At 48.1% G+C, this 25,683-nt stretch overlaps 1 protein-coding gene across 1 annotated transcript in view; it reads right to left on the minus strand.

The window, feature by feature from the left end:
* The window catches only part of LOC144692241 (dihydropyrimidine dehydrogenase [NADP(+)]-like), an 812,799-nt gene that overhangs the window by 301,778 nt on the left and 485,338 nt on the right, over positions 1-25,683 (minus strand). Inside the window, exon 13 of the mRNA XM_078560835.1 lies at positions 24,564-24,779. Within this exon, the coding sequence (XP_078416961.1) occupies positions 24,564-24,779 (216 nt within the window). The remainder of the gene's footprint in view (positions 1-24,563; positions 24,780-25,683) is intronic.

The raw sequence follows: 25,683 nt of genomic DNA on the forward strand, positions 1-25,683 counted from the left end.
GCATTTATCCACACTAATCCACACCTGCTATTCCTGATTCCATGTGCTTAATTGGGCCAGATCCTTTCAAATGCTAGCAATTTCCATTATTTAACTGAGTGAAAAAGATAAGCGGGCTTCCAGCTGGTAAGTTTCAGCAACACGTCTGCCCAAATGAGGCATAAGCAAATGGGGCAGGCTTGTTGCCAGAAAAATAATCTGGGTGACTTTGACAAAATGGGACAGGCACACAGGCAGTCAATGTGATGGTCACAGAGGTGAACATGGAGAAAGAGGATCCAGCAGCTGCAACAACAACTTGCATTTATATAGTGGCACTAATGTAAGAAAACATTCCAAGACGCTTCACAGGAATGTTACCAAATAGAATTTGGCAGCAACTCACATAAGGAGATATTAAAATGGACGAGCTTGGCCAAAGAGGTAAGTTTTAAGAGGCAGAGAGGTAGAGAGGCAGACAGGTTGGGGATTGCAGAGCTTAGGGCTCAGGCAGAGCTGCTATTGGCGAATTGAGCTTCTTGAGTGTTGTTGGAGCTGCGCTCATCTAGGCAAGTGGAGAGTATTCCATCAGACTCCTGACTTGTGCCTTGTGGATGGTGGACAGGCTTTGAGGAGTCAGGAGGTGAGTTACTCTCCCTCCACCACCGATGCACAGTGGCAGCAGTGTGCACCATCTACTAGATGCACTGCAGGAACTCACCAAGGCTCCTTTGACAGCACCTTCCAAATCCACAACCTCTACCACCTAGAAGGACAAGGGCAGCAGACACATGGGAATACCATCACCTGGAAGTTCCCCTCCAAGGCACACACCAACCTGACTTGGAACGAAAATGCTGTTCCTTCACTATCACTGGGTCAAAATCCTGGAACTCCCTCCCTCCCTGTGGGTGCACCTACATCACATGGACTGTAGCGGTTCAAGAAGGTGACTCACCACCACATTTTGAAGGGCAGTTAGGGATGGCTAATAAATGCTGGCCTAGCCAATGATGCCCAGGCCCCATGAATGAGATTTTTTTTAAATAGGGGATTTGAAACAGCCCAGAATTGGTGAAGTGCAGATATCTCAGAGGGTTGTAGGACTGGAGGAGTTTACAGAGACAATGCGGGGGGGAATGACCATGATGGGGCTTGAAAACAAGGATAAGAATTTTAAAACTGAGGTTTTGCTAGACCAGGAGCTACTGTGGGTCAGTGAACACAGAGGTGATGGATGAACTGGACATGGTATGCATAAAGACATATGCAGCAAAGTTTTACATGGCCTCAGGTTCGTGGAGGGTGGGAGATTGGAGACCAGCCAGGGGAGCATTGGAATAGTCAGTCTAGAGGTAGCAAATGCAGCAAATGAACTGAGGAGCCACGTGATGTTACAGAGGCAGAAGTGGGTGAAGTTGATGTTTGGTCAGAAGCTCATCTTAAATACAACATCAGGAGTGTGAATGGTCCAGCTCAGCCACAAGCAGTTGCCATGGAAAGGAATTGAGTCAGTACCAGACAGAACATTGGAGGCAAGATGACTGTAACCAATTCAGAATCAGGTTATCTAACAGCTATGTGATCATACAAAATGGAAGCTGTCTGGATAAGGATCTGAGCGAGCCCCTACATCCTTGTAGCTAGTTACTTTTTATATCGATAAAAGGGTCTCCCAGAGCATGATCCAAGAATAAAATTTTTCTTTAAAAGTTAAATTCGCAAATGAACATTGGCCAGGATTTTCCTGTCGGCGAGCGGGGGCGGGGCCCGTTCGCCGACGTGTAAAATGACGCGCGGTGACGTTGGGCAGAACTCCCGACATCACCGTGCCCCATTTAAATTTTAAGGAAGGCGGGGGCTCAGCAAATTCGGCTGTGCTCCCGCTGACCTGTCAATGGCCAATTGAGGCCATTGACAGAGTCATTAAAGTAAATAATGGACCTGCCCATCCAACCTTTAGGTTGGCGGGCAGGCCGGGAGCCCTGGCGGGCATTGCAAAAAGCATGAAACCTCTTTCCATGGGCGGGGTGAGGTTTCATGTAGGTTTTTAAAAATATAATTTAAGTGCTTTTAAAAGTTATGGACATGTCCCAACTCATGTGACAGTGTCACATGAGGGGACATGTCAGGGAATTTTTTTTTTCCTCTATTTTTAATATTTTATTATGTACGGCCGATCTCCCTGAGGCATTACTTTGCCTCAGGGAGATGAGTACGCTCTTTCGTGCACATGGGTGAAAGAGCGCACTCTCGGGAATCCTCCCCCGCCTGCACAGGAAGCGCACAGCGCTTCCATGCAGACGTCACGCTGGGCGGGCCTTAATTGGCCCGCCCACGTAAGATGGCTGCGTGCCCCCAATCGGGGGCATCAATCAGAGGTGCACCTCTGCGCGCCCGCTCCTAAACCTCACCCCCGATAGGGGGAAAATTCTGCCCACTGACTCCAAAAAGTTGCAGCCCAGTGGTCTTTAAGGCTGGAATTTTCCAGCCCCTTTGGCGTCGGGCGTCATGGCGGGTTGGCCAAAAATCGGTTTTATGCCTTCATTGAACCAGTTTGCGATCGTCCACTCCACCTGTCAATGGTGGGCCGTGTTTCCCTCCGCCGCACATCAGGAACGTCATTTTAATACATCTGCATCTAATTATAAGCCCTGCTCGCCAGAATCATCCCTCCATGTCAAATATACCTGCCAATGTCGGCATGACTTTAAAAAGCGTGCACCCGGGTGAGCTGAACTTCGAAGGGAACTGGGCAGTGACTACACAGAAACTTGAGCAGCGCTCGCGAGCATCGCCTGGACGGTATCAAGGAAGAGGCGCCATGCATTCGTGGGGGGCCACAGGAAAGTCGCTTTTTCCCAGCTGGCTTTCAGTGTGGTGCTGGGGCAAGGGCACCAGCGCCAGTCAGGCTGTGGGGGGGGGGGTTGGTTCTGGAGGCAGGACAGCACAGATTGAGAGAAACACTCAAGCACATGCCGGGGAGGGAAGCGGCCATGCATTTGGAAAGGCTTGTCAAAAGTGAGCATTCTTCCATTAACATGCCTGGAGGTCGGGCCTCTGAAGCTTTTCTGCCCACGCAAGCAATACAAAAGTATAAAATTACCAGCAAATGCTCCAGAACATTCCACCTCTCAGGCACAGACTTAAATTAATGTGCATTTTTGGGGGCAGCAGAGCAATTGGCCGACTGGGCAAGTTATACAATCCCCTTGCGAAAGGTGACCATGGCTCAGTCACTGGTGGAGGCGCCCACAGCCCCTTGCAATGTCTTTATTAAGGTTTGGACCAATGTCCCTCATGGTTCAAGCTAACAGTGCAGCCTTGCAGTGCGGGTCAGGAGAATGCCTGAGCTGAGAGCACAGTGTGCAGTCCAGCGACTGAAGCTGCTGCCAATCGGTCAAATGGGGTAGGGCGGAGGTGGGTGGAGCTTCGGACAGCCACTGAGCGCACTATACACTGGCCATCCAAGTGGTGGCCAGCAGTCTCCTGCATGTGTGAAGGGGCCTTCAGACCAAGGGAGGTGCTTAGGATACATTTGCTAACCCACACGTCTCTCTGATCCTGCAGGAAGAGAACGTAAGGGTCATGGAGCCTGATGATTTAGTGGTGTGCCTCATGGTTTACAGAAACCAGAGAAGGAGAGTGGCGGAGGCACCTGGCTCGACAAATTGAGGAGGAACCTCCCTCAAGATGAAGGGGCGGCAGGGCCTGTTGCACACGCAGCTGAAGATTCACAGAGAGCTGTCGCTCAGAGGCACTTTGCTAGACCCAGGGTCTATAGATGGCACTTGACATTCCTGCAGATGACTGAGAACCAGTGTCGCTGCAGACCGCGCATGTCTAGGGAACTGGTGGGTCACATATGCCACCTGCTGCAGGATTTGGCAGCACGGGGACATGGAGGGCACCCACTGCCAGTGGCCGTCAAAGTGACTATGGCGCTCAGTGTTTACACCAGTGGCACCTTCCAGGGCTCCACAGGTGACCTGTGCGGGATCTTGCAAGGCTCCACGCACAAGTGCATCCAGGAGGTCACGAAGACACAGAACTTTGTGCATTTCGCTCGGGATCAGGAAAACCAGGAAGCAAGAGCACTGGGATTTGCATAGATCTCAGTCTCCACAGGTGCAGGTTGCCATCGGCTGCACTCATGTGGTGCTTAGATCTCCATGGCAACAAGCAATCAACTATGTCAACTGCAAGGCCTACCACTCGCTGAATGTTCAGCTGGTGTGCGACCACCACAAACATATCCTATAGGCCTGCACACGATTCCCAAGGAGCGTCCACGGCCTCTACATCCTTAGCAGGTCTCAGATCCCTGACATCTTCCCGGGTCCAGAGAGGCTGCAGGGTTGACTCCACGGGGGTGAGGGCTACCCACAGGCGACATGGCTGATAACACCCATGCGGCGGCCTCAGGCTGCAGCAGAGCGACGGTATAACGAGGCTCATGCTGCAACCTGGGATTTGGTGGAGCAAATGATAGTCATTTTGAAAATGAGGTTCTGGTGTCTTGACAGATCTGCTGGAGCGCTGCAATACAATAGCCAGAGTGTGTCGCGCACCATCATCGCTTGCTGTGCGCTCCACAACCTGGCGCTGCAACTGGGGGAGAGGACCTGGTTAAGGAGGAAATGGAAGAGCTGCATGTCTCCTCCAATGAGGAGAACGTCAAGGGGGATGGTGGTGATGAAGGCCTCGAAGATGAGATTGCTGGTGATGAGGCCATCGCACTGGCCAGACAAGGCAGGCGTGCTCGGGAGTCCCCCACAGCCACGAGATTCATAGAGGATGATGACGAGATGCAGTGAGGACAGTCCTGACATCCTCACCTTGCATCTGTGAACGTTTGACTCCTGTGTGGCTGATGGCAGCGCACATACCCTCAATGCTCAGGCTCATGTCATGGAGACGCAGCAGAGGCTCTAATAGTCACTAGATTCCAGGAAGATGGTGATGACATGCAATGAGGACACTCCATAGATCTTCACATTGCCTCTGTGAATGTCTGACTCCTGTCTGGCTAAGGGCAGCTCGCTTGCGCTCGGTGATCAGGGTCATATTATGGAGACGCAGCCGTGAAATTTTAAATGCACCTGATCCTTTGTCAGGCTTCAGCACCTGAGCCCTTCAGGAGCACAGCGTCACTGGTCACAGACGCTGAAGAGATGGGGGTCAGCTCCACCTCAAAGGTGCTGAGAGCACACAGAGAGAATGGTGGAACTCTGTGACACATGCCCACGACATTCTGGCAGCAATGACAAGCACCGTCGAGGTCCAGGCACCTGTAATGTGTCCAGTGAGTGTGAAGCTGGACCATCACTTTGGTCTGAAGGTTACACACTGCACAGGGAAGAGGCCCTGGACTGAGACACCTGCCTTTATCTTGTGCAGGAACCAAGGTTTCACATCTGAGTGACATGAACACTGCTCATCATAACAAGGAGTCATATGCAGGGAGACATTCTTGGGAGTTTATTTACAAATAGTGAACATTAAGTACAAGTGATTAACACCCGTACCCAGGCTGTGCAACTGCATCTTCTTAACCTTCCTCAACTGGTTCCTACGTCTTGGTGCTCCCCGGACATCCACAGTGGAGGTGGAGGCAGCCTGCTGACTGCGGCGCCCTGTCTGTGATGACTGTGGCGGGTGTCCTCTGGAGGGCTGAGGCCTGGAGGGCCCCAGCCTGCTTTTGGGCCCTGCTGTGTGGCAGTGGTACTCTCCTTGGCTTATGGAGCTGGAGCTGTTGGGGTCACAGCAAGAGGGGGTTTGGATGGGCTGGAGGCTCCTGGAGTCACCTGTGTGGATGGCCCTGGGGCGTGCACCTGCTGATCCTCCTCCCTATGGGTGCCCGAGGGTCGCTGGCTGACTCCTTGAGGAGAAGGGGAAGCTTCAGTGAGATCGAGCTACCACACACCCCTCTCGGGTACACCCTTTTGGAGGCCAACTATGGCGTCAGAGATGGAGTTCAGCCTGTGCAGCATTGCAGGAGCGACACACTGGGTCAAGGTCTCCATGGCAGCCACCAGCCCTCAGACTGAAGGCGGATGGACTCCTCCAACGTGCCTCGCAATCTGAGGAGTGCAGCCGACATCCCTTCCTAATGTTCCCGAGCTTGTCTTTGCAGCTCCAGCAACTAAGTTATGATCCAGCCCAGATGCTCCTCCTCTGACTCAGCAGATTTCCAGCCTCCAGCAGTCCTCTGAGTTCTAGAAACCTGGGAAATCCCGGCCTCTGCAGATGGTGCGATGTGCTCACCAGATTGTGACCCCGAGGCTACTCTAGAACTAGGTCCCACTGAGGTGTGTGTCACTGCATTTGTAGAGGGTGTGGGTGAGCACTGTGACGGGTCTTCAATGACAGTGTCATCAGTTTCTTCTTCCAAGGTGTCTTCGGGACTTGTGTCAGGACCTGGGTCATGGACCCTCTTGGCTGCTTCCCAAACCTGCCTGCGATAGCAAGGAGAGAAAATTAGTGCATGGCAGGGGACTGCGGAACAGGAGAATTAAGTCACAGCATGGTTGTCTGATGGATGTTGCACTGCTGGATCCTCATTTGGTAGAGCACCGCCAACCTCACTGTCAGCACAGGAATGGCCCAGATCCTCGCCGGCCAGTTGGATGACTCTATTTTCAAGGTCTGTGAGGACCTTGATGGTGGGTATTCCTCCACCAGTCTGCAACTTCTCCCTTTTGTTGTGTGCCAGCTTGTCCTGCATAAAGCCCAGATGGAGAGAGCGTAAGCAGGATGCCTGCCAGACAAGATGAGAAGGATCCCTGGTATGTGTGGGTGGTGAGTGGTGCCATGGATGGGATAAAGACACAGTCCGCAGGGAGGATGAAGGTGCGTGTGAGAGAGTGAATGGTGAGGTCCCTTGAACTGGCAGTGAGTGAGATCCCTGTGAATGTGTGATGTGTTCGTGAGTGTGTGAGTTGAGAGTGATGAGAAGAGTGACTGACGCTGGTGGAATGGAGGAGATCATTCATCCTCTTTCGGCATTGGGTGGCTGTCCTCTATCGAGGGTATTGGCGTTGACTACAGCTGCCACTGTCTCCCATGCTGGATTGGTGACCTTGTTTGCTGGTCGTCGCCCAGAATGGGGGTAGAGAACTTCACGGCAGCCTTCCACTGCGTCCAATAGGCATCCTGAAGGCCTGAGGTGACAGCAGGGAGGGGAATCAGAGGCCGCCCAGTGATCAGGCGTGTTCCCGGGGATTGCATTATAAATGAGGTGGGATGCGCCAGTAATGGGACAATGCGATGTGAAAACCCGCCATTGCAGCCAGCAGGTAAAACGTCCTTTTTCCTGCCCGCTACCGCATTTTGTGCAAATCTGGGACAATTCTGCCCTCAGTCTCTTTCAACTACAAAAGTAGCTAGTCCAAAATTATTTATGAAACATGCGTGCCAAATTTTCCTTCCTATGTGTAGCAACTTTATAAATTAAATTACATCTGTTTTTGCTGGACCCATTTACATGTTTTGCCCAACTCATTCTGAAATCCCTGAGCTGTATCTTCCAATTCCACTGCCCCTCATCTGAAAATATGACAATTTTTTACTGAGTTTCTCAATCCAGATTATTTATGTAAGAATTTGTGAGAGACTTCACCGAGCCTGAGTTACCTCATTCAGTCCTCAGACCAGTAGGACGGGAGCAGGCCATTCAGCTGCTCAAGCCTGTTCCGTCATTCAATTAGATCACCTTATTTACCAACCTTGGCTCCATTCATTGGCTTAACAAAAATCTACTGATCTCAGTCCTGAAAGCTTCAACCCACAGCCTTTTGGGACAGAGAATTACAGATTTCCACAATCCTCTGTGTGGAAACAAAACTTCTTGATTTTCCTTCTGAATGGTCTAATTCTAATTTGAAAATTATGTCCCCTCCTTCTTGATTCTCTCATCAGAGGAAATAGTCTCTCTGTATCTATCCCATCAAAGCTTCTAACATTTTACACACCTCGTGTGGAGGTACAATCAGCAAAATTCACCCAGAATGTGCTGGACACTGCATTGGTTTTACTAAGGTGAAGTTACACGGAAGTTTCTGGGTAAATTTATTAATATAAGCCTGAACATAAAATCATCTATAAATCCAGAAGTGTGGAATAAGGAAATAATTATTCTTCAATTTCTTAAACTGATTGATCTAAAGCAGGCTAGGGCAAGGCAGACCAATTGACTGATTTTAATGCTCCTGTTCTTACTTTTCAATGGCTTCAACAGACTGGTCATTGCTGTCTACAATTAACCAATTACTGCAGAAGATTAGAACATACCTGTGTGAATTCAATTACTTGCTGGTGACAGGTTGTACGCATCAACAGCAGATCAATTGACTGAATTTAAACTAATTTAAACTGAACTTAAAATAATTGCAGCAGCACCAGGAGGAAGAGACCCAGGTCAAGCTTCAATGTCCTGATGAAAGGTCACTGACCTGAAACATTAACTGTTTTTCTCTACACAGAAACTGCCTGACTTGAAGAGTATTCCCAACATTATCTGTTTTTATTTCAAACTTCAATAAACTGCTTGTGACTGCAGGTCAGGTCATTAACTCTGGATTCAAGTGACCGCAGGCGCCTGTGCGCACAACATTCTGGGCGCAATGTGATGAACACATAAGATCGGGCACAACAGGTGGAAACTCCCCATTGCGACCTGGGGATGGGGCCAGTTTTGTGGCAAGGACTGCTTTGGGAGAGTGCACTACTGAACCAGCATCGAAGATCGTGCAATACACCAGTGCCAAGTGATTATAGGCACAACTCAGTCACACTTAAACTTCTTCAATCTATAGTGCTATTTCCTTCGATTCTGCCCAGATGAAGCTGATATCCTGCTGAACTACAGGCTATTGATCGGAACACTACACAATCTGCTATACTCAAGGGGATACAAGCCGTGTTTATACAACCTGTCCCAATAACTTAACCTTCTATGACCCGGTTTCATTTTGGAGAATCTAAGCTGTGCCAAGGCCACTATAACCTTCCTGAGCTTCTGTGCAGTACTCCACGTGAGGCCGAATCAAGGCTTTATATAAATGAAGCATAGAATCTTTGTCATAATCTAGTCCGCTTGTGTTTTGTCCCCTCATTTCAACATAGCTTCTCTAGAAAATAATTGTTGTTCCCTACCCTTCAGCCAGTTTCTTATCTATTCCCAAGGTTTATTCTGATTTTCTTTTAATGTATTCATTCCTGAGATGTGGGCTAGGCTCATCCCTAATTGCCCTTGAGAAGGTGGTGGTGTGCCACGTTCTTGAACTGCTGCAGCCCATGTGGTGTAGGTACACCCATGGTGCTGTAAAAGAGGGAGTTCCAGGATTTTGATCCAGTGACAACGAAGGAATGGCAATAACGTTCCAACTCAGGGCAGACTGTGGCTTGGAGGAGAACTCGAAGATGGTGGTGTTCCCATACACCTGCTGCCCTTGTCTTTCTAGGTGGTAGTGGTCGCAGGTTTGGAAGGTGCTGTCGAAGGAGCCTTGGTGAGTTTCTGCAATGCTTCTTGTAGATGGTACACACTGCTGCCACTGTGCATCGGTGGTGGAGGGAGTGGGTGCTTAAGGTGATGGATGGGGTGCCAATCAAGCAGGCTGCTTTGTCTTGGATGGTGTGAGGCTTCGAATGTTGTTTGAGCTGCACTCATCCAGGCAAGTGAAGATTATTCCATCACACTCCACTTGTGCCTTGCAGATGGTCAACAAGCTTTGAGGAGTCAGGTGCTGAGTTACTATCTGCAGAATTCCCAGCCTCTGAGCTGCTCTTGTAGCCACAGTATTTACATGGCTGGTCCAGTTCTGTTTCTGGTCAATGGTAACCCCCAGCATGTTGATAGTGGGGGATTCAGTGATGGTAATACTATTGAATGTCAAGGAGATGTGGTTGGCACGTGTCTGGTGCAAGTATTACTTGCTGCTTATCAGCCCAAGCCTGAATGTATTCCAAGTCTTGCTGCATATGAACACAGACTGCTTCAGTTTCTGAGGAGTCGTGAATGGTGCTCAACATTATGCAATCAGCGAACATCCCCACTTCTGACCTTATCATGGAGGAAGGTCATTGATGAAGCAGCTGAAGATGGTTAGGCCTAGGACATTACCCTGAGCAACTCTTGCAGTGATGTCCTGGAACTGAGATGATTGACCTCCAACAACCACAATAATCTTCCTTTGTGCTAGGTATGACTCCAACCAGTGGAAAGTTTTCCCCCTGATTCCCACTGACTCCAGGGCTCCTTTATGCCACACTTGGTCAAATGCTGCCTTGATGTTTAGGGCAGTCACTCTCACCTCACCTCTGGAATTCATCTCTTTTTTGTAAATGTTTGAACCAAGGCTGTAATGAGGTCAGGAGCTAAGTGGCCCTGGAGGAACCCAAGCTGAGCGTCTGTGAGCAGGTTATTGCTCAGCAAGTGCCGCTTGATAGCACCGTTGGTGACCTCTTCCATCGCTTTACTGAAGATCGAGAGCAGACTGATGGGGCGTTAATTGCTCGGGTCGGATTTGTCTTGCTTTTTGTGGACAGGACATACCCAGGTAATTTTCCGCATTGCTAGATCGATGCCACTGTTGTAGCTGTACTAGAACAGCTTGGCTAGGGGCGTGGCAAGTTCTGGAGCACAATTCTTCAGTACTATTGCCGGAATGTTGTCACGGCCCATAGCCTTTGCAGTATCCAGTGCCTTCAGTCATTTCTTAACATCACGTGGAGTGAAACAAATTGGCTGAAGACTGGCATCTGTGATACTGGGGACCTCCGGAGGAGGCTGAGATGGATAATCCACCCAGCACATCTGGCTGAAGATGGTTGCAAATGCTTCAGTCTTATCTTCTGCACTGATGTGCTGGACTCCTCCATCTTTGAGGATGGGGATATTTGTGGAGCATCCTCCTCCAGTGAGTTGTTTAACTGTCCACCACCATTCATGACTGGGTGTGGCAAAGGATTTGATCCTTTGTTTGTGGGATCGCTTAGCTCTGTCTATCGCTTGCTGCTTCTGCTATTTGGCATGCAAGTTGTCCTGTGTTGTAGCTTCACCAGGTTGACACCTCATTTTTAGGTAAACCTGGTGCTGCTCCTAGCATACTCTCCTGCACTCTTCATTGAACCAGGGTTGATCCCCTGGACTGGTCGTAATGGTAAAGTGAGGGATATGCCACGCCATGATGTTACAGGTTGTGGCTGTATACAATTCTGCTGCTGCTGATGGCCCTCAGCGCCTCATAGGTGACCAGTTTTACATTGTTAGATCTGTTCGAAAGCTATCCCATTTAGTACGGTGGTAGTGCCACCAACACAATGGAGAGTATTCACAATGGGCAGATGGGACTTCATCTCCACAGGGCTGGGCGGTGGTCACTCCTACTGATACTGTCATGGACAGATGCATCTATGACTAGTAGACTGGTGAGGACGAGGTCAGGTGGGTTTACCCTCCTTCACCGCCTGCCAAAGACCAAGTCTAGCAGTTATTTTATTTCCAGAGGGCTTGGCCAGTAGTGGCACTACTGAGCCATTCTCAGTGGTGGACATTGAGAACGACATCCAGAGTTACTTTGTGTCCTTACCACCCTCAGTGCTTCTTCCAATCGGTGTTCAACATGGAGGAGTACTGATTCATCAGATGAGGGGGTGGGGGGTGGGGGAGGTGGTGGCGTTGGCGGTAGGTGGTGATCCGCAAGAGGCTTCCTTGCCTATGTCTGACTTGATGCCATGAACGAAAGAAAGCTAGCCAGAAATATAAAAACAAGTAGTAGGTGTTCCTATAAATATTTTAAAAAGAGAAGAGTTAACAAAGTGAGCATTGGTCCTATAGAAAGTGAGTCTGGAGAATTGATAATGGAAAATGAGGAGATGGCAGATGAATTGGACAGGATTTTTACATCAGCTTTTACTACAGAGAATACAAGTAACATCCAAGAAGCAGCTACAAATCAGGGAATGGAAGTGAGGGAGGAACTCAGGAAAATTACAATCACCATAGAAGTAAGTGGTATTGAGTAAATTGTTGGAGCTGCGGGCTGACAAGTACACAGGTCCTGATGGACTCCATCCTAGGGTCTTAAAAGAAGTGGCTAGTGAGATAGTTGATGCATTGGTTTTAATTTTCTAAAACTCCCAAATTCGGGGACAGTCCCATTAGATTGGAAGATAGCAAACATAACTCCACTATTCAAAAAGAGAGGGAGATGGAAAATGGGAACTACAGGCCAGTTAGCTGGCCTATAGGACCAATGCTCAATTTGTTAACTCTTTTCTTTTTTAAATATTTATAGGAACACCTACTACCTGTTTTTATATTTCTGGCTAGCTTTCTTTCATTCATGGCATCAAGTCAGACATGGGCAAGGCAACTTCCTGCAGATTACCACCTACCGCCAACGCCACCACCATTCCCCACCACTGCCCCCACCCCCTCAGCTGATGAATCAGTACTCCTCCATGTTGAACACCAATTGGAAGAAGCACTGCGGGTGGCAAGGACACAAAGTAATTCTGGGTGTGGTTCTCAATGTCCATCACTGAGAATGGCTCAATAGCACCACTTCTGTCATAGGGAAAATGTTAGAAGCTATTATTAAAGAAGTTATAGCAGGGCACTTGGATAGGTTCAAGGTAATCAGGCAGAGTCAACACGATTTTGTGAAAAGGAAATCATATTTAACCAACTTATTAGACTTCTTTGAGGGAGTAACATGTGCTGTAGATAAAGGGGAACCGGTGGATGTACTGTAGTTAGATTTCCAGAAGGCATTAGATAAAGTGCCACATGAAAGGTTATTATGGAAAATAAAAGCTCATGGTACAGGGGTACCATATTGGCATGGATATAAGGTTGGCTGGCTAACAGGAAGCAGAAAGTAGGCATAAATGGATCTTTTTCAGGTTGGAGAGATGTAATAAGGGGTGTGCCACAGGGATCAGTACTGGGACCTCAACTGTTTACAATTTCTATAAATGATTTGGATGAAGGAATGGTTGCCAAATTTGCCAATGACACAAAGATAGGTAGGAAAGTAAATTGTGAAGAGGACATAAGGAAGTTACAAAAAGATACAGATAGGTTAAGTGGATGGGCAAAGTATAATGAGGGAAAATGTGAAATTGTCCATTCTGGCAGGAAGAATAAAAGAGAAGCATATTATCTAAATGGTGAGAGATTGCAGAGCTCTGAAGTGCAGAGGGATCTGGGTGTCTTAGTGCATGAATCGCAAAAGGCTAGTATGCAGGTACAGCAAGTAATTAGGAAAGCTAATAGAATGTTATCATTAATTGCAATGGGAATTGAATACAAAAGTAGGGAGGTTATGCTTCAGTTATAAAGAGCACTGGTGAGACCACATCTGGAGTACTGTGTACAATATTGGTCACCTTATTTAACGAAGAATGTAAATGTGTTGGAAGCAGTTCAGAGGAGGTTTACCAGACTAATACCTGGAACGGGCGGGTGAATGGCCTATGAGGAAAGGTTGGACAGACTAGGCTTGTATCCACTGGTGTTAAGAGGAGTAAGAGACGACTTGATTGAAACATATAAGATCCTGAGGAGACTTGAGAGGGTAGATGTGGAGAGGATGTTTCCTCTTGTGGGTGAATCTAGAACTAGGGGTCACTGTTTAAAAATAAGGGGCACCCATTTACAACGAAGGTGAGACGAAATTTTTTCACTCAGAGGGTTATGAGTCATTGGAACTCTCTTCCTGATAAAGTGGTGGAAGCAGAGACTTTGAATATTTTTAAGGCAGAAGTGGATAGATTCTTGGTAAGCAAGGGGGTGATAGGTTATTGGGGGTGGGCGGGATGCAGATTTGAGGTTACTATCAGATCAGCCATGATCTTATTGAACGGCGGAGCAGGCTCAAGGGCCAAATGGTTTACTCCTGCTCCTTGCTCATATGATTCCCAGAATCAGTCCATACCACTGTGCCACCACCTCTGGTAGGTCTGTCCTGCCGGTGATACGAGACATACACAGAGAGGTTGGATAATGGTGTCTGGGACATTGTCTGTAAGGTATGATTTTGTGGGTCAGCTCTCCAATTTTGGCTTAAGTTCCTAGATGTTAGAAAGGAGGACTTTGCAGGGCTGGGTTAGCCATTGTCATTTCCGGTGCCTAGGTCAATGCTTGATGGGTCTGTCTGCTTTCATTCCTTTTTGTAGACTTTGCAGCAGTTTGATACAACGGAGTGGCTTTCTAGGCCATTTAAGGTGGCATTTAAGAGTCAACCACATTGCTCGGAGCCTGGAGTTAAATGTAGCCCAGACTAGGTAAGGTAAGGGCAGCAGATTTCCTTCCCCAAAAAGGCATTAGTGAACCAGATAGGTTTCTACGACAATTGACAATGGTTTGTTGGCCACCATTCCAGATTTATTAATTGAATTTTAAATTCCCCCAGTTGCCATGGTGAGATTGATCCCGTGTCCTCAGAGCATTAGCCTGGGCCTCTTGTTTATAAGTCCAGTGACATTACCGCTACACTACTGCCTCCCTTTGCACTCCACCCCCCACCCCTGAACCCCCATAGCTTTGAATTTGTTAAATAATCTTTCCCTTGGGACTTTAATAAACATTTTGAGAGTTAAAGGATACCATGTTATAGAGCTTACTATAGCCCACTTGTTTTTGATCAGAAAGAAGGTGAGGAGGTTGGCGATGCAGAATCATGTTCCACACGCCTGCGTCACCAAAATCAGATGTAAGTAGAGTCACCTGCTGATATATACGGGGAAATGCCACGGTGAAACACAGAAGTGCAAATCCTGACGCGGGCCCATTACCGCCCCCGCAAAAATTGTAGGTGCCGTGATGGGTGGCAGGATTTCGGACTTTCAGCCTTTTCCAAGATTTTCACAACGGTGGAGAGGCTCTCCATCATTGCGAAAATCTAGGCCATACAGCTGAAAAATCGGAATTTATGCTAAACCTATATAAAACTTTAATTCGCCCCCTATTGCCCTCCCTGAAAAATTTGACGTCATTTGCGTTTAACAGCAATCATTTGCATTCATTTGATACCAAATGTGCTCAAAAGCAGTCATTTAGCTATCGTTTAACATCAGTTGCAATCAAAACCAATCACTTCGCTATCATTCAACATTACAAGTATCGTAACTGACATCAACATCATCAACTGCCCCAAACATTTGCGATTAGCAGCATCACTTATTCAGACACCAAAAACGATCAGTAAGTTTATTTTCCATATTTCTGAATTTCGATGGCTTCAAACGTCAGAAAACTGAGCTAACTTTAGGAAAAGCAAACCCTGTTTTGATGAGGTATTTTTATGCTTTTCTTTATAACCTATAACTCGTCCAACACAACCTGCCCAGCATGCCCGCCACCCCCCTCAATGCAGCCAACCTCTTCCCACCCAGATGGCAGCTGTTCCCTCCCCATCAACCCACCTCCCCGGAGCAATGTACTTCCCCACCAACACCCACTGAGCAATTTTTCCCCCACCTGCCACCCCCTCCGATAGCAATTTATACCCCACCCCAGGGAAATTTTCTTTCCTCCCTCCCTCACCCCACTCCGCAAACTTTCAAAAGTCAAACTTTTCAGGTAGGGTGAGCCAACATAAGGCAATATTAGGTCATATGATCAAAAGCTTGGTCAAAGAGAGTAAATGGGTTTTAAAGATTTAGGGAAAATCATGGACAGCGATCCCCACAATGCAGGCTTCTGGCCCCTATTTAACACTGATGTCAGGAGCCTGAAGCTTGTGGGAAAAATCCTGCCCTGGGTGCCTGAAATGGAGGGTGGGATTTTCTAGCACTGGCAGTGGTGGGGCCCGCCGCTGGCAGGACCGGAAAATCCCGGCAGGAAAGTCTTTCAGTCTTTTGGACTTTTAGACTTATCAAGGTAAATGCAAACCTGAAAAAGGCCCATTTGCCCCACTTCCCTCAGATTGCAACAGTTCTCTTCCTCTCTCCCCCAACTCCCCTTTCTATCACTCCCCTCCCTGCCCCTCTTATTCGTCTCCCCCTCCCCTCTTTCCCCTCCCCCCTTATGCCCCTCCCCCTTTCTCCCACCCCCCCTTTCTCCTCCCCATGCCCCCCCTGCCCTCCTCCCTGTTTTTCTCCTCCCCATTCTTTCTCCCTCCCTTCTCCTTCTTTCCCCCATCTCCCTTTTCCTCTCTCTTTTTCCTGTCTCTCTTTTGCTCTCTCTCCCTTTGCCGCTCTCTCTCCCTTTGCCCCTCTCTGGTCTTCTCTGCCTTCCCCCCCACCCCCCAACCGACGATCTCCGTTTACAGGGCCGGCCAAAAACCGGAAGTGACATCTTGTGGCCGATGTTCTCTGGTTGTGAAGCTGGCACAGGAGCAGCGAGGATCGCCGCAGGTAAGTATTTGGGAAGTCTGGAGTGGTGGGTGGGGTGGGGTGAGGGGTGGTGGTATTCAAGAGAGAGGTTGGCAGGCCTGAGCAAGAGATCGCCGGGCCTGAGTGAGAGAGGTTGGTGGGCCTGAGAGAGAGCTCGGAGGGCCTGAGAGAGAGAGAGAGAGGTCGGTGGGCCTGAGAGAGGGGATGTTGGGCCCAAGAGAGAGAGGTCAGCAGGCCCGAGAAAGAGAGGTCAGCGGGTCCTGTAGCTTCAGTGAGGCCTGGAATTCAGCAGGGCACAAGGCCAGACATTGGAGGGAAAGGGCAGGGGGTGGAGTGGGAGTGTTTAGACCCTGAGATTAAAATTAATTAAGAACTAATGGGGATCTGGTGGTGCTGGAAAGCATGTACTGTATAGTGGAATGATTTTTTGGACTAAATGAAAAAGTGAGTAAATGTGGATATTATTTAAGTAATTAATTTCCCTGTATTATTAAATGCAAGTTGCTGAGTGCAGTGGGTAACTTAGTGGCAGAGTGGTATTATCACTAGACTAGCATTCCAGAGACCCAGGATAAGTCTCTGGGGATCTGGGTTTGAATCCCACCATGGCAGACAGTGAATTGAATTCAATCAAAACCTGGAATTAAAAGACCTCAAAATCATTGCCGATTGTCGTAAAACCCCATCTGGTTCACTCATGTCCTTTAGGGAAGGAAATCTGCCATCCTTACCTGGTCTGGCCTACATGTGACTCCAGGCTCACAGCAATGTGGTTGACTCTTAAATGCCCTCTGAACAAGGGCAATTAGGGGCAGGCAATAAATGCTGGCCTAGCCAATGATGCCCACATCCCATGAACAAATTTTAAAAAAACTATTCTATGATTCAAGTCATATGCATGAGTTACTATGGTCCCCTGGTACTTGTTTGATTGGCTTTGGGTATTGGACATGAATTCCACTGTTTCTTCTAAAATAGCCTAAATTGTTTGTTCTCAGGTTTTGTGTCCCTCCCAAGAGATTGTGAGAGTGAGGGTTGATTAGATGAAGAACATGGGCTTCCCCATGTTCAGATAGGGCAGAGTTGAAAGACCAAATGCCCCATCTTAATCATTTTTTTTTCATATTTTGCAATCTTCTCTGCAGCATCTTGACCTGTACATTCTAGCTGATTAGGGAAAAAATATCTCACTGCTCAATAGCCTAATTTAAGAATTAAAAGAAAATCTTGAATAAGACTTGGCCACTTAACCTATTCAATTAAACCATTCATTTCACACACAATGAATAATCTGATCCATCACTGGCTCTGCCCAACTCGTTTCATCTGACACAAGACATTTTGAATGTTTTCCCCCCTCAACCTGAATTATTTAAAACTTTCAGGGGCGAAATTATGCTGCTAATGCTATCATATAAAACTTCTACGCATGCTATTTCAACAATGTTGTCAAAGCATTTAAAACAAACAGGTCAACAACAACTCCCTTTATGTATAAGTAGTAATTTTTTGACATTACACAGCTGGCACAGAGCTTCATCAGATGGGATCACATGTAGGGAACTTGGGTGACAGCTCCACATGATCGTTTTGCCTTATGAATGGATTTTTTTTTTAAAAATTACCTTCTTAAGCTATTTTCAACCAGATGAAACACAGAAACAGGCTTGGATTTGAAATTGCTTACCTCTTTTCAAAAAAAAAAATGTTTATCACCAAATTGTAGAAAAAACATTTTAAAGACTTTTGCAGGCTCACTATGTTACCATGGAAACTGGACCGGGTTTGCAGAACAAGGATATATTTTAAATGCTTTCCCCAGGTTTCCCACCTGACAACCAGCCTGATGGATAGGGCTGACTGCCTGTCTGGAGCAGGTTGATTCAGCGGAGGAACAGGCAAGGAAGCTGGGAGAAATTGAGGAACGGGCACAGGGAGCTGGGGGTCTGGGGTCTAGTTGGGGTGTGAGGATAGATATTAGGGTGAGCGAGATGGTGGTTGGTGGAACAAGATGGCGGTCAGGAGGAGTGAGATGGTGGTCAGGGGGAACGACACTTTGGTTGTGGGGGTAAGTGAGACGGTAATCGGCAGGGCCAAGATGGTGGTCCAGGCAAGCAATGTTGTGGGGAATTTACCAGGCAGTTTGTTGGGACTGGAGAAAACACTCCTGTTCCTCCTGGCCATATGCATCGCTGTAAAGGCGCTCAACTTATGGGTCAAGTCCTTCACACTGCCTTTTACCTGCCAGGTTTCCTGAGATCCAGGGAACTGGCTGGTGTGGGTTAAAAACAGATACACTGTTAAAATAGAGCCACAAAAAGCCACTTCAAAAGATTTCAGCAATTGAACCACCTCCTGAAAGCTCATGTCCCTCCCCACCTCCCATTCCACCTTTGTTAAGATCGGAATTGGGCGGGATCCAACATAACCAGAAGCTGAACCAGCCCTCACTTTTTGCCGTATAGATAATTATCTTTTTATGATATTTTTATACTTAGCAGTGTGATGTTGGTGCTAAGAAACAGAAACATTCTCTTTGCAGAAACCTAACAAATGGGCAGCAAAAGAAAATTGTCCCAAAGTTGCTTGGCTTTTGCTAGGAAGCATATTTCAAAGCAAAATGCAAGATATCGAATCACAGAATCATAGACCATAGATTGTTCCAAAAGATTACCCAAATTTCCAAATAGATTATCTAAGTTCATTTCAAATGCAATTTGAATCTTACCCCTATCTATATCGTCACAACTAAATTTGTCACTATGTAAAACACTGAAACACTGGCCAGAATTTTGAGGTTGGTGGGCGGGTGGGGTCAGCGGGTCTGGGAGTGGCCGGGAAACGGCCCACCGCTCGCATTTGACCCCTGGCTGCGATTTCACACTGGCGAGACAATTAGGGCCTGCCCAGCGTGAAATGCAGCTCCTCGCTGGTCGGGAAGGGGCAGGCGTGGTGGGTGCCTGTTGGCTGCCGGTCCAATGGCAAGCCGGGAGCCAGTTTAAAACACAGCCCAGGCAGCCCCTGGAAGGCTGCAATGGAAGAACATCTCCTCTGCGCCTTCAACATTCAAATAATGGAGTCGTGTGCGGCTGGAGATGCCAGGCGGGAGGGCAGGTTGGATGGGCACTTGGCCACTCCGCTTTTTGGATGAGTGCCTCGCCGTCCTGCTGGAAGAGGTGGCTGCCAGGAGGGGCAGAGATGGGAAGAGGAGGCCACCGCACCTCACAAAGAGGGCAGGGGAAGAGGTGGCAGCACTAGTTAGCAGCCATGATGCGGTGTGACACACATGGGTGCAGTGCCGAAAGAGGTTCAATGACCTGCTACGCTCAGGAAGGGTGAGTATTGTGTTGGCATGGGTCAGTGTGCAGAAGTGTTAAGGTGTGGCCTTCCCCCCTTGGACTTCAGGGGTGCTCAGGTCGGAGTGCCAACTGTCAGTGATGCCGGAGCTGGCCAAAGGGGTGAGCCCTGGCTGGTTGGACTGAGCGCCTTGCAGCTCAAGGGCCACGACTTGGATGTGCCCTATGCTGGGGTTGGCCAAGCTGCAATGGCGCTACAGGTAGGGAGTGGACTAATCAAAGCTCCTCTGTTCTGTCAGGAGAAGACAAGCCATAACCAATTGGAGAGGTCATGGACAGGTGGAGGCCCACCCAACCTGCTGCTGCTCACCAGGTTCGAGCAGGACACCCTTGGGCTGGAGAGCTCTCACGTTCCCCGTGCAACCGGGCATGGAGAGGCAGGGATGCCAGACTAAGGTAAGAATGCAGCGCACAGAGGTGAGAGTTTCAGATTGTGCAAACATTCTAGAGTCGTCTCTTCATTGATGGGAGCCTCAAACCTGGAGTCCCCATTGATCATTGAAAGACGAGGGCACCATGATGCAGGCCGCCATTGTCTCACCAGGGTGCCTGGCATGCACAGTGACAAAGTGATGACTTTAACTAATGACATGGCCTTGTTCTCCCTTAAATTCAGCAGCACGCAGTCACTCTCTGGACTCCAAAGAGCCACCCCTGATGCCGGAGGACCACCGGGCAGCATTTGCACCTGCATCGCACCTGCTCTCTGAAGCAGGCACCAGTGCAAGGTACCAGTGCCTCGGTGGGCATTAAGTCGGTGGCTAGAATATCGCTGTACATTGGTGAGGCACTTCACACTCGCTTGAGATGCAGGCAGAGGCAGAGAGTGCCCAGGGAGCTGGCAGTCGGAGGACTGTTGGGGACCAGAACGATGCTCAGTCGAAGGCTGATGATGAACCTCTGGAGTCGCCCATTAGGCAGCAGATGCTGGATATCCAGTGAGATATGCAGGAGGATCTGGGAGATCCATGAGAGTCTGCGTGCCATGGTCTCTGTTGTGGAGGAGTCCATGCAGAGCATGAGCACTGCGTTGACCCTCATAACCAAGTGCACTGCCTCCTCCATTGAGAGAGTGGTGACTCTCATGGAGAGACAGCTCCAGGAACAGAATCAGGAGTTCCTGGGGTTGCGCTCGGACCTGCAAGCCCTCACAGTGACCTCAGGTGGTCAGTGCCAGTGTGGGAGATGGATGAGACACTCAGTATCCCAGCTAGGTGTCCATCAATGACAACCAGGGAGGTCCAGAGCGACCGCACGTTGGTGCACGAGTTGCTCGTTGTCTCTGCGGGCTCCTCTCAGAGGATGACAGCAGCAGCTCCTCCGCCCCTCCGCCAGTGACTGTAACATCTGATGAGGCTGCAATGACTGGGGAGATGCCAGCCGTGGCACTGGCCACTCGCTCCTAGCCGAGGCCAGCACAGGCTCCACTGGCCAGAAGACAACCGCCAAGTTCATCATGGCCAAAAAGGCAGCAGAGTCAGCAGGCTATCTCCAATGCTGCTGCCAGCAAGGGGAGGCCATCAAGACATATCACTTGGAAATGTAAGCTAAAGGCACCATGAGCACAAGAGGGACAGTTCACAGGTGATTTTCTGTTCATTTATGTTTGGTTTATATGTCTGCTAGTGTGGACATCAACACCAGTCATTCTGCTTTCAATGTGATAATAACATTAAATTTGCTTTGGTTCTGATGGCCTGAATATACTTCACATTTTTTCTTTCTGATGCAGGGTACGCCAGTATGTAATGCTGGACGTGAGTGGCTGACACTTTATTGCACAGGCATTGTGTGGACTTTGGGTGCAAATCAAAGGGTCATTTCAGACATCCAGGATAGAGGCGGCAGCCCTGACATGAGGTGGAAGGAGATTTTTGGCAGCCTCGTTGAAGGAGCGTTGGATCAAGGTGTCCCTGGTGTCCCTGCCTCCCTTGAGGTTACTGAGGTCTGCCTCCACACCCTAAGCATTCTCCTCGTCGTGCTTCTCTTCTGATTCACCACCGGATTCATCGTCTGTGCCTTGTGTAGCTGCGTCAAGATCCTCTTCCTCCAGTGGGTCCCCCCTTGCTACTGCCAGATTGTGGAGAGGGCAGTATGCAACCACTATCAGTGACACCCGCTCTGGTGATATTGTAGTGCTCCCCCTGAATGGTTCAGGCATCGGAAGCGCATCTTCAGAAGACCTATGGTCCTCTCTATCACCGCCCTTGTGGAGGCATGGCTCCTATTGTAATACTGCTCTGACTCTGTTCTTGGGTGGCGGGGAGGTATCGTGGGTCACACCTTCAAGGGACAGCTCTTGTAACCCAGCAGTCGGGCTGGAGCACTGAAGAGCATCAGCACCTGGGAGTGTCTCAGGATGTACGTGTCATGGGAGCTGCCAGGGTACCTTGCACAGACTTGCAAAATATGCATCTTATCTGCACGTTCATGGAGTGGAATCCCTTCCTGTTGACGAAGGTACCCGGCTGACCCGCTGGCGCCTTGATGTCCTCATGTGCGCAGTGGATGGCACCCTGGACCCGGGGGCAAATCTGGCTCACTCAGCCTAGCTGGCCTCATCCTTACGGTAAAGAATGAAGGTCAGTACCCACCTGAACAGAGCTTCTGTTACCAGCTTGACACAACTGTGGCCAGCTGATTGGGACACTCCACAAAGATCCCCCACTGACCCCTGGAAAGAGCCGGAGGCATAGAAGTTGAGGGCCACTGTGACCTTCAGAGCCACTGGCATGGGCAGTCCACCCACACAGTCGGAGTTGATCTCAGGCCCAATTATCTGACAAATGGAGGTCAAGTTCTCCATTGCACCTCAGACATATTGAGATGGCTGCATTGTCGCCTGGCAGCAGGGTATGGCGTATTCTGCAGCCCCTCCCACATTGGACTGCCTGCTGGCCCTGTGCCCCTTGTGCCTGCGCCTGTCCTCCCACATGTCGCTCCCCTGGAAGCTGCACTGGGACACCTGGCCTCCTCTCCCTTCTGCCCTCTCTTCCTCCTCAGAGGAGGTGCCACCAGCAGAGGCCACAATCCCTACTACCAGGGTAAGAGAAGGCTGTATGATACCTGGAAGGGTCCACACAGTCTGAATCCTCCGGGGGCCTTGCAGACATCAACAAGTCTTGAAATGAAGCCTGGAAATGCTAAGATTGAAGCCCCGAACAGAGATGACGCTGCCATATACCAATAACCCACCAGCAGCAAACTATCTACCAAGCTCCTCACTACTCACCACTGGCAATGCTGCTGACCCTTTTTATCCTGCCCGTGGATGAGGTTTTTGAAATTGCTGGCTGGCCGCCTGTCCGTTATGCCCGCGTGACGAGCGCGACATCGCACGGGCAACGAAAAATCAGCATCAATTGACTTTTTAGTGGCCTTAACTGGCCTTTTAATGGCGGGCATGGCTCCGGCACCCACATGCGTCCGGTGAGCGAAATATCGCGTGAGTGCATGATGACGTCAGGACGCTCACCCGACATCATCGTGTGCTATTTTACGCTCGAGTGTGTTGGGCGCGTGCCCGCATGCTGAGTGAAAAAATTCTGGTCACTATTCCTCCTTCTGATCAGAGAATGTCTAAACATAAAAGCTTGCCCATAATAATATGAAAAATCTAAAAAGCTTAGTTTAAAATATTATTGATGCTGATACAGTAAGCCAACTGACATTGATATCTGAAACTGAATCAAAATAACTGAAAAGAATCTCTTCTTATTATCCGTTTTGAGCTCTCAGTGCTTTCTGACTACGCTTTGCTGTTTTTATTTCTGTAACAGCATCCTAACATTATCGTACAATGAAACAGCACAAAAAGAGGCCCTTTGGTCCACTGGGCTGGATTCTCCCAGACCCATGGATATGGAGTTGGAGATTCGGGGGCTCGGAAAATAGGGGAGAACCACGTTGGGGTGGCTGCCTCAGGCATTCCCACCCCCCTGGGCAGGTGGGGAACCAGGCTGGCTGCCCACACCACCGAGGAAGGCAGACCATTTTAATATTTAAGGACCCGTTTTGGAACGATTTTGTGGCCTCGCTGGCTTTTCTGCTGCCAACTAAGCTGCCCCCTGCTGTGTGTGGGCATGGTGTCCCAAAGCCCAGGGTAAAATCCAGCCCACCTTGTCTGTGCCAGCTCTTTGGTAGAGCTATCCATTTAGTCCAACTAATCTGATCTTTTCCCATTGTCCTGTAAATGTTTGCTTCTCTTTTGAATCTAACTATTGAATCTGCTCCCACCACCCATTCAAGCAGTGCATTACAGATTATAACATGTAAAAAAAAAGTTCTCACATGTTGCCTTTGATTTTTTTTTTTGTCAATCAGCTTACATCAGTGTCCTCTGGTTACTGACCCTTCTGCCACTAGAAGCAGTTTCGCCTTATTTACTCCATCAATATAATTCATAATTTTGAACAACCTTGTCATATCTCCTCTTAATCACCTCTGCTCTAAAGGGAACAGCCTCAACTTCTCCAGCCTCTCTGCATAACTGAATCCATTTATCTTTGGTACCATTATAGTAAATCACTTCCGCACCCTCTCCAAGGCCCTGGCAGCCTTCCTAAAATGGTGCCCAGAGCTGAACACAATACCCCAGCTAGGGTCTAACCAATGTTAATCAAGGCTAATATTATGAACTAGGAATAATGGAAATTCCTGAATAACTTGGGGTGCAGGGTTTTATAGTTTATGATATTGCTCATATCCACATATTCAGAATATAAAAAGCAAAATACATTTGAAAAGACTAATCCTAACATAAGTTATAACTATTGTCCGGTGCCATCAAGAATGATCAAACTTTAGCACAACTATATATGTAATGACTGCCGCATAGGTAAATTGGAGGCTGACTTTCTACTCTTCTGTCTTGCATTATCTTACCTTATCGAGAGAGAATGTTTTTGTCAGAGCAAAGGCCCAACCTGTCTCAAATGCTCTTCGAATCATTGCTGTGTTGGTTGTTGGAGGGGCACTAGCCAAACCGAAAGGATTCAGAAACTTCAAGCCAGCCATCTCTACACTGATGTCCACGAGATCAATAGGTGTGTAGAAAAGGGGGAGTTCAGGCTTCTCAGAAATGTGACAACCATGTAAAGACTGTAAATGGAAAAAGGAAATTACTAATTCAGTTAAAAAGAACAATTTGTTACATAAATTAACAAACTATGATTTTGAAATAATTTAAATTTAGAAACAAAGCATTTTGTCATTTATAGTACAATGGTGTACCAACTCCCAAATACTTGTAATAAACAGATCACAAGCTTCTGAAGTTTTTCACCTTGCATTCATCAGGGCAGATGCAAGAATGCCAAATTTCAAAGGGAACAACAATTTATACTGCATGAGAAAAGGGTGCTGATTGATTGGCAAGTTGACGCTGATTGGTCAAGGCATTGCCTTGCATTGCACCAGCGAACTACTGACCCCCATGCTTTTGTTTAATTCAAAAATACGTGCAATGCCTGGGCATTTTTTTTTGATCCGCAGAGAACAGATTCCTGCGTATGAATATATGTAGCTTCTAGCAAGTGTACATTGCAAGCCTGACTGATAATTGATTGTTAATGTAATTCTTAGCACACCCATGTTATGGCACTGCTGATGGTAAATGCTGAGCTGCTCAAATCCCAAAGGGAAATTTGAAACAACTGTCACAACTGTTTTGCAATTTGTATACATTTCGAGATGCATGCTTTGAATTCAGCAGTAATAAGACCACCGAGTTTTATAGATTTCTTATAAAATTAAATTAAACCTTTATTAAATAGAAAAAAATTATTTTAAGCACATAAATAGATTTACACATTACTACTATGCTAACTCCTAGCTCTCCAATTAATCTAACTCCCTGTTACACTTCTGTTATAGCAACAGTAAAAGACATATGTTTTCAACGACCCAGGCAAAGTAACATGATACCCTGAACAGTCACATTCAAAGTGAGTTTTCTTAACTTCAGTTCTTGCAGACAGCAAGTTTGAGGTTTAGAGGCTAAAGG

This window comes from Cetorhinus maximus, chromosome 17 (genome assembly GCF_964194155.1).
Source record: "Cetorhinus maximus chromosome 17, sCetMax3.hap1.1, whole genome shotgun sequence".
In the NCBI taxonomy this organism is placed as follows: domain Eukaryota; kingdom Metazoa; phylum Chordata; class Chondrichthyes; order Lamniformes; family Cetorhinidae; genus Cetorhinus; species Cetorhinus maximus.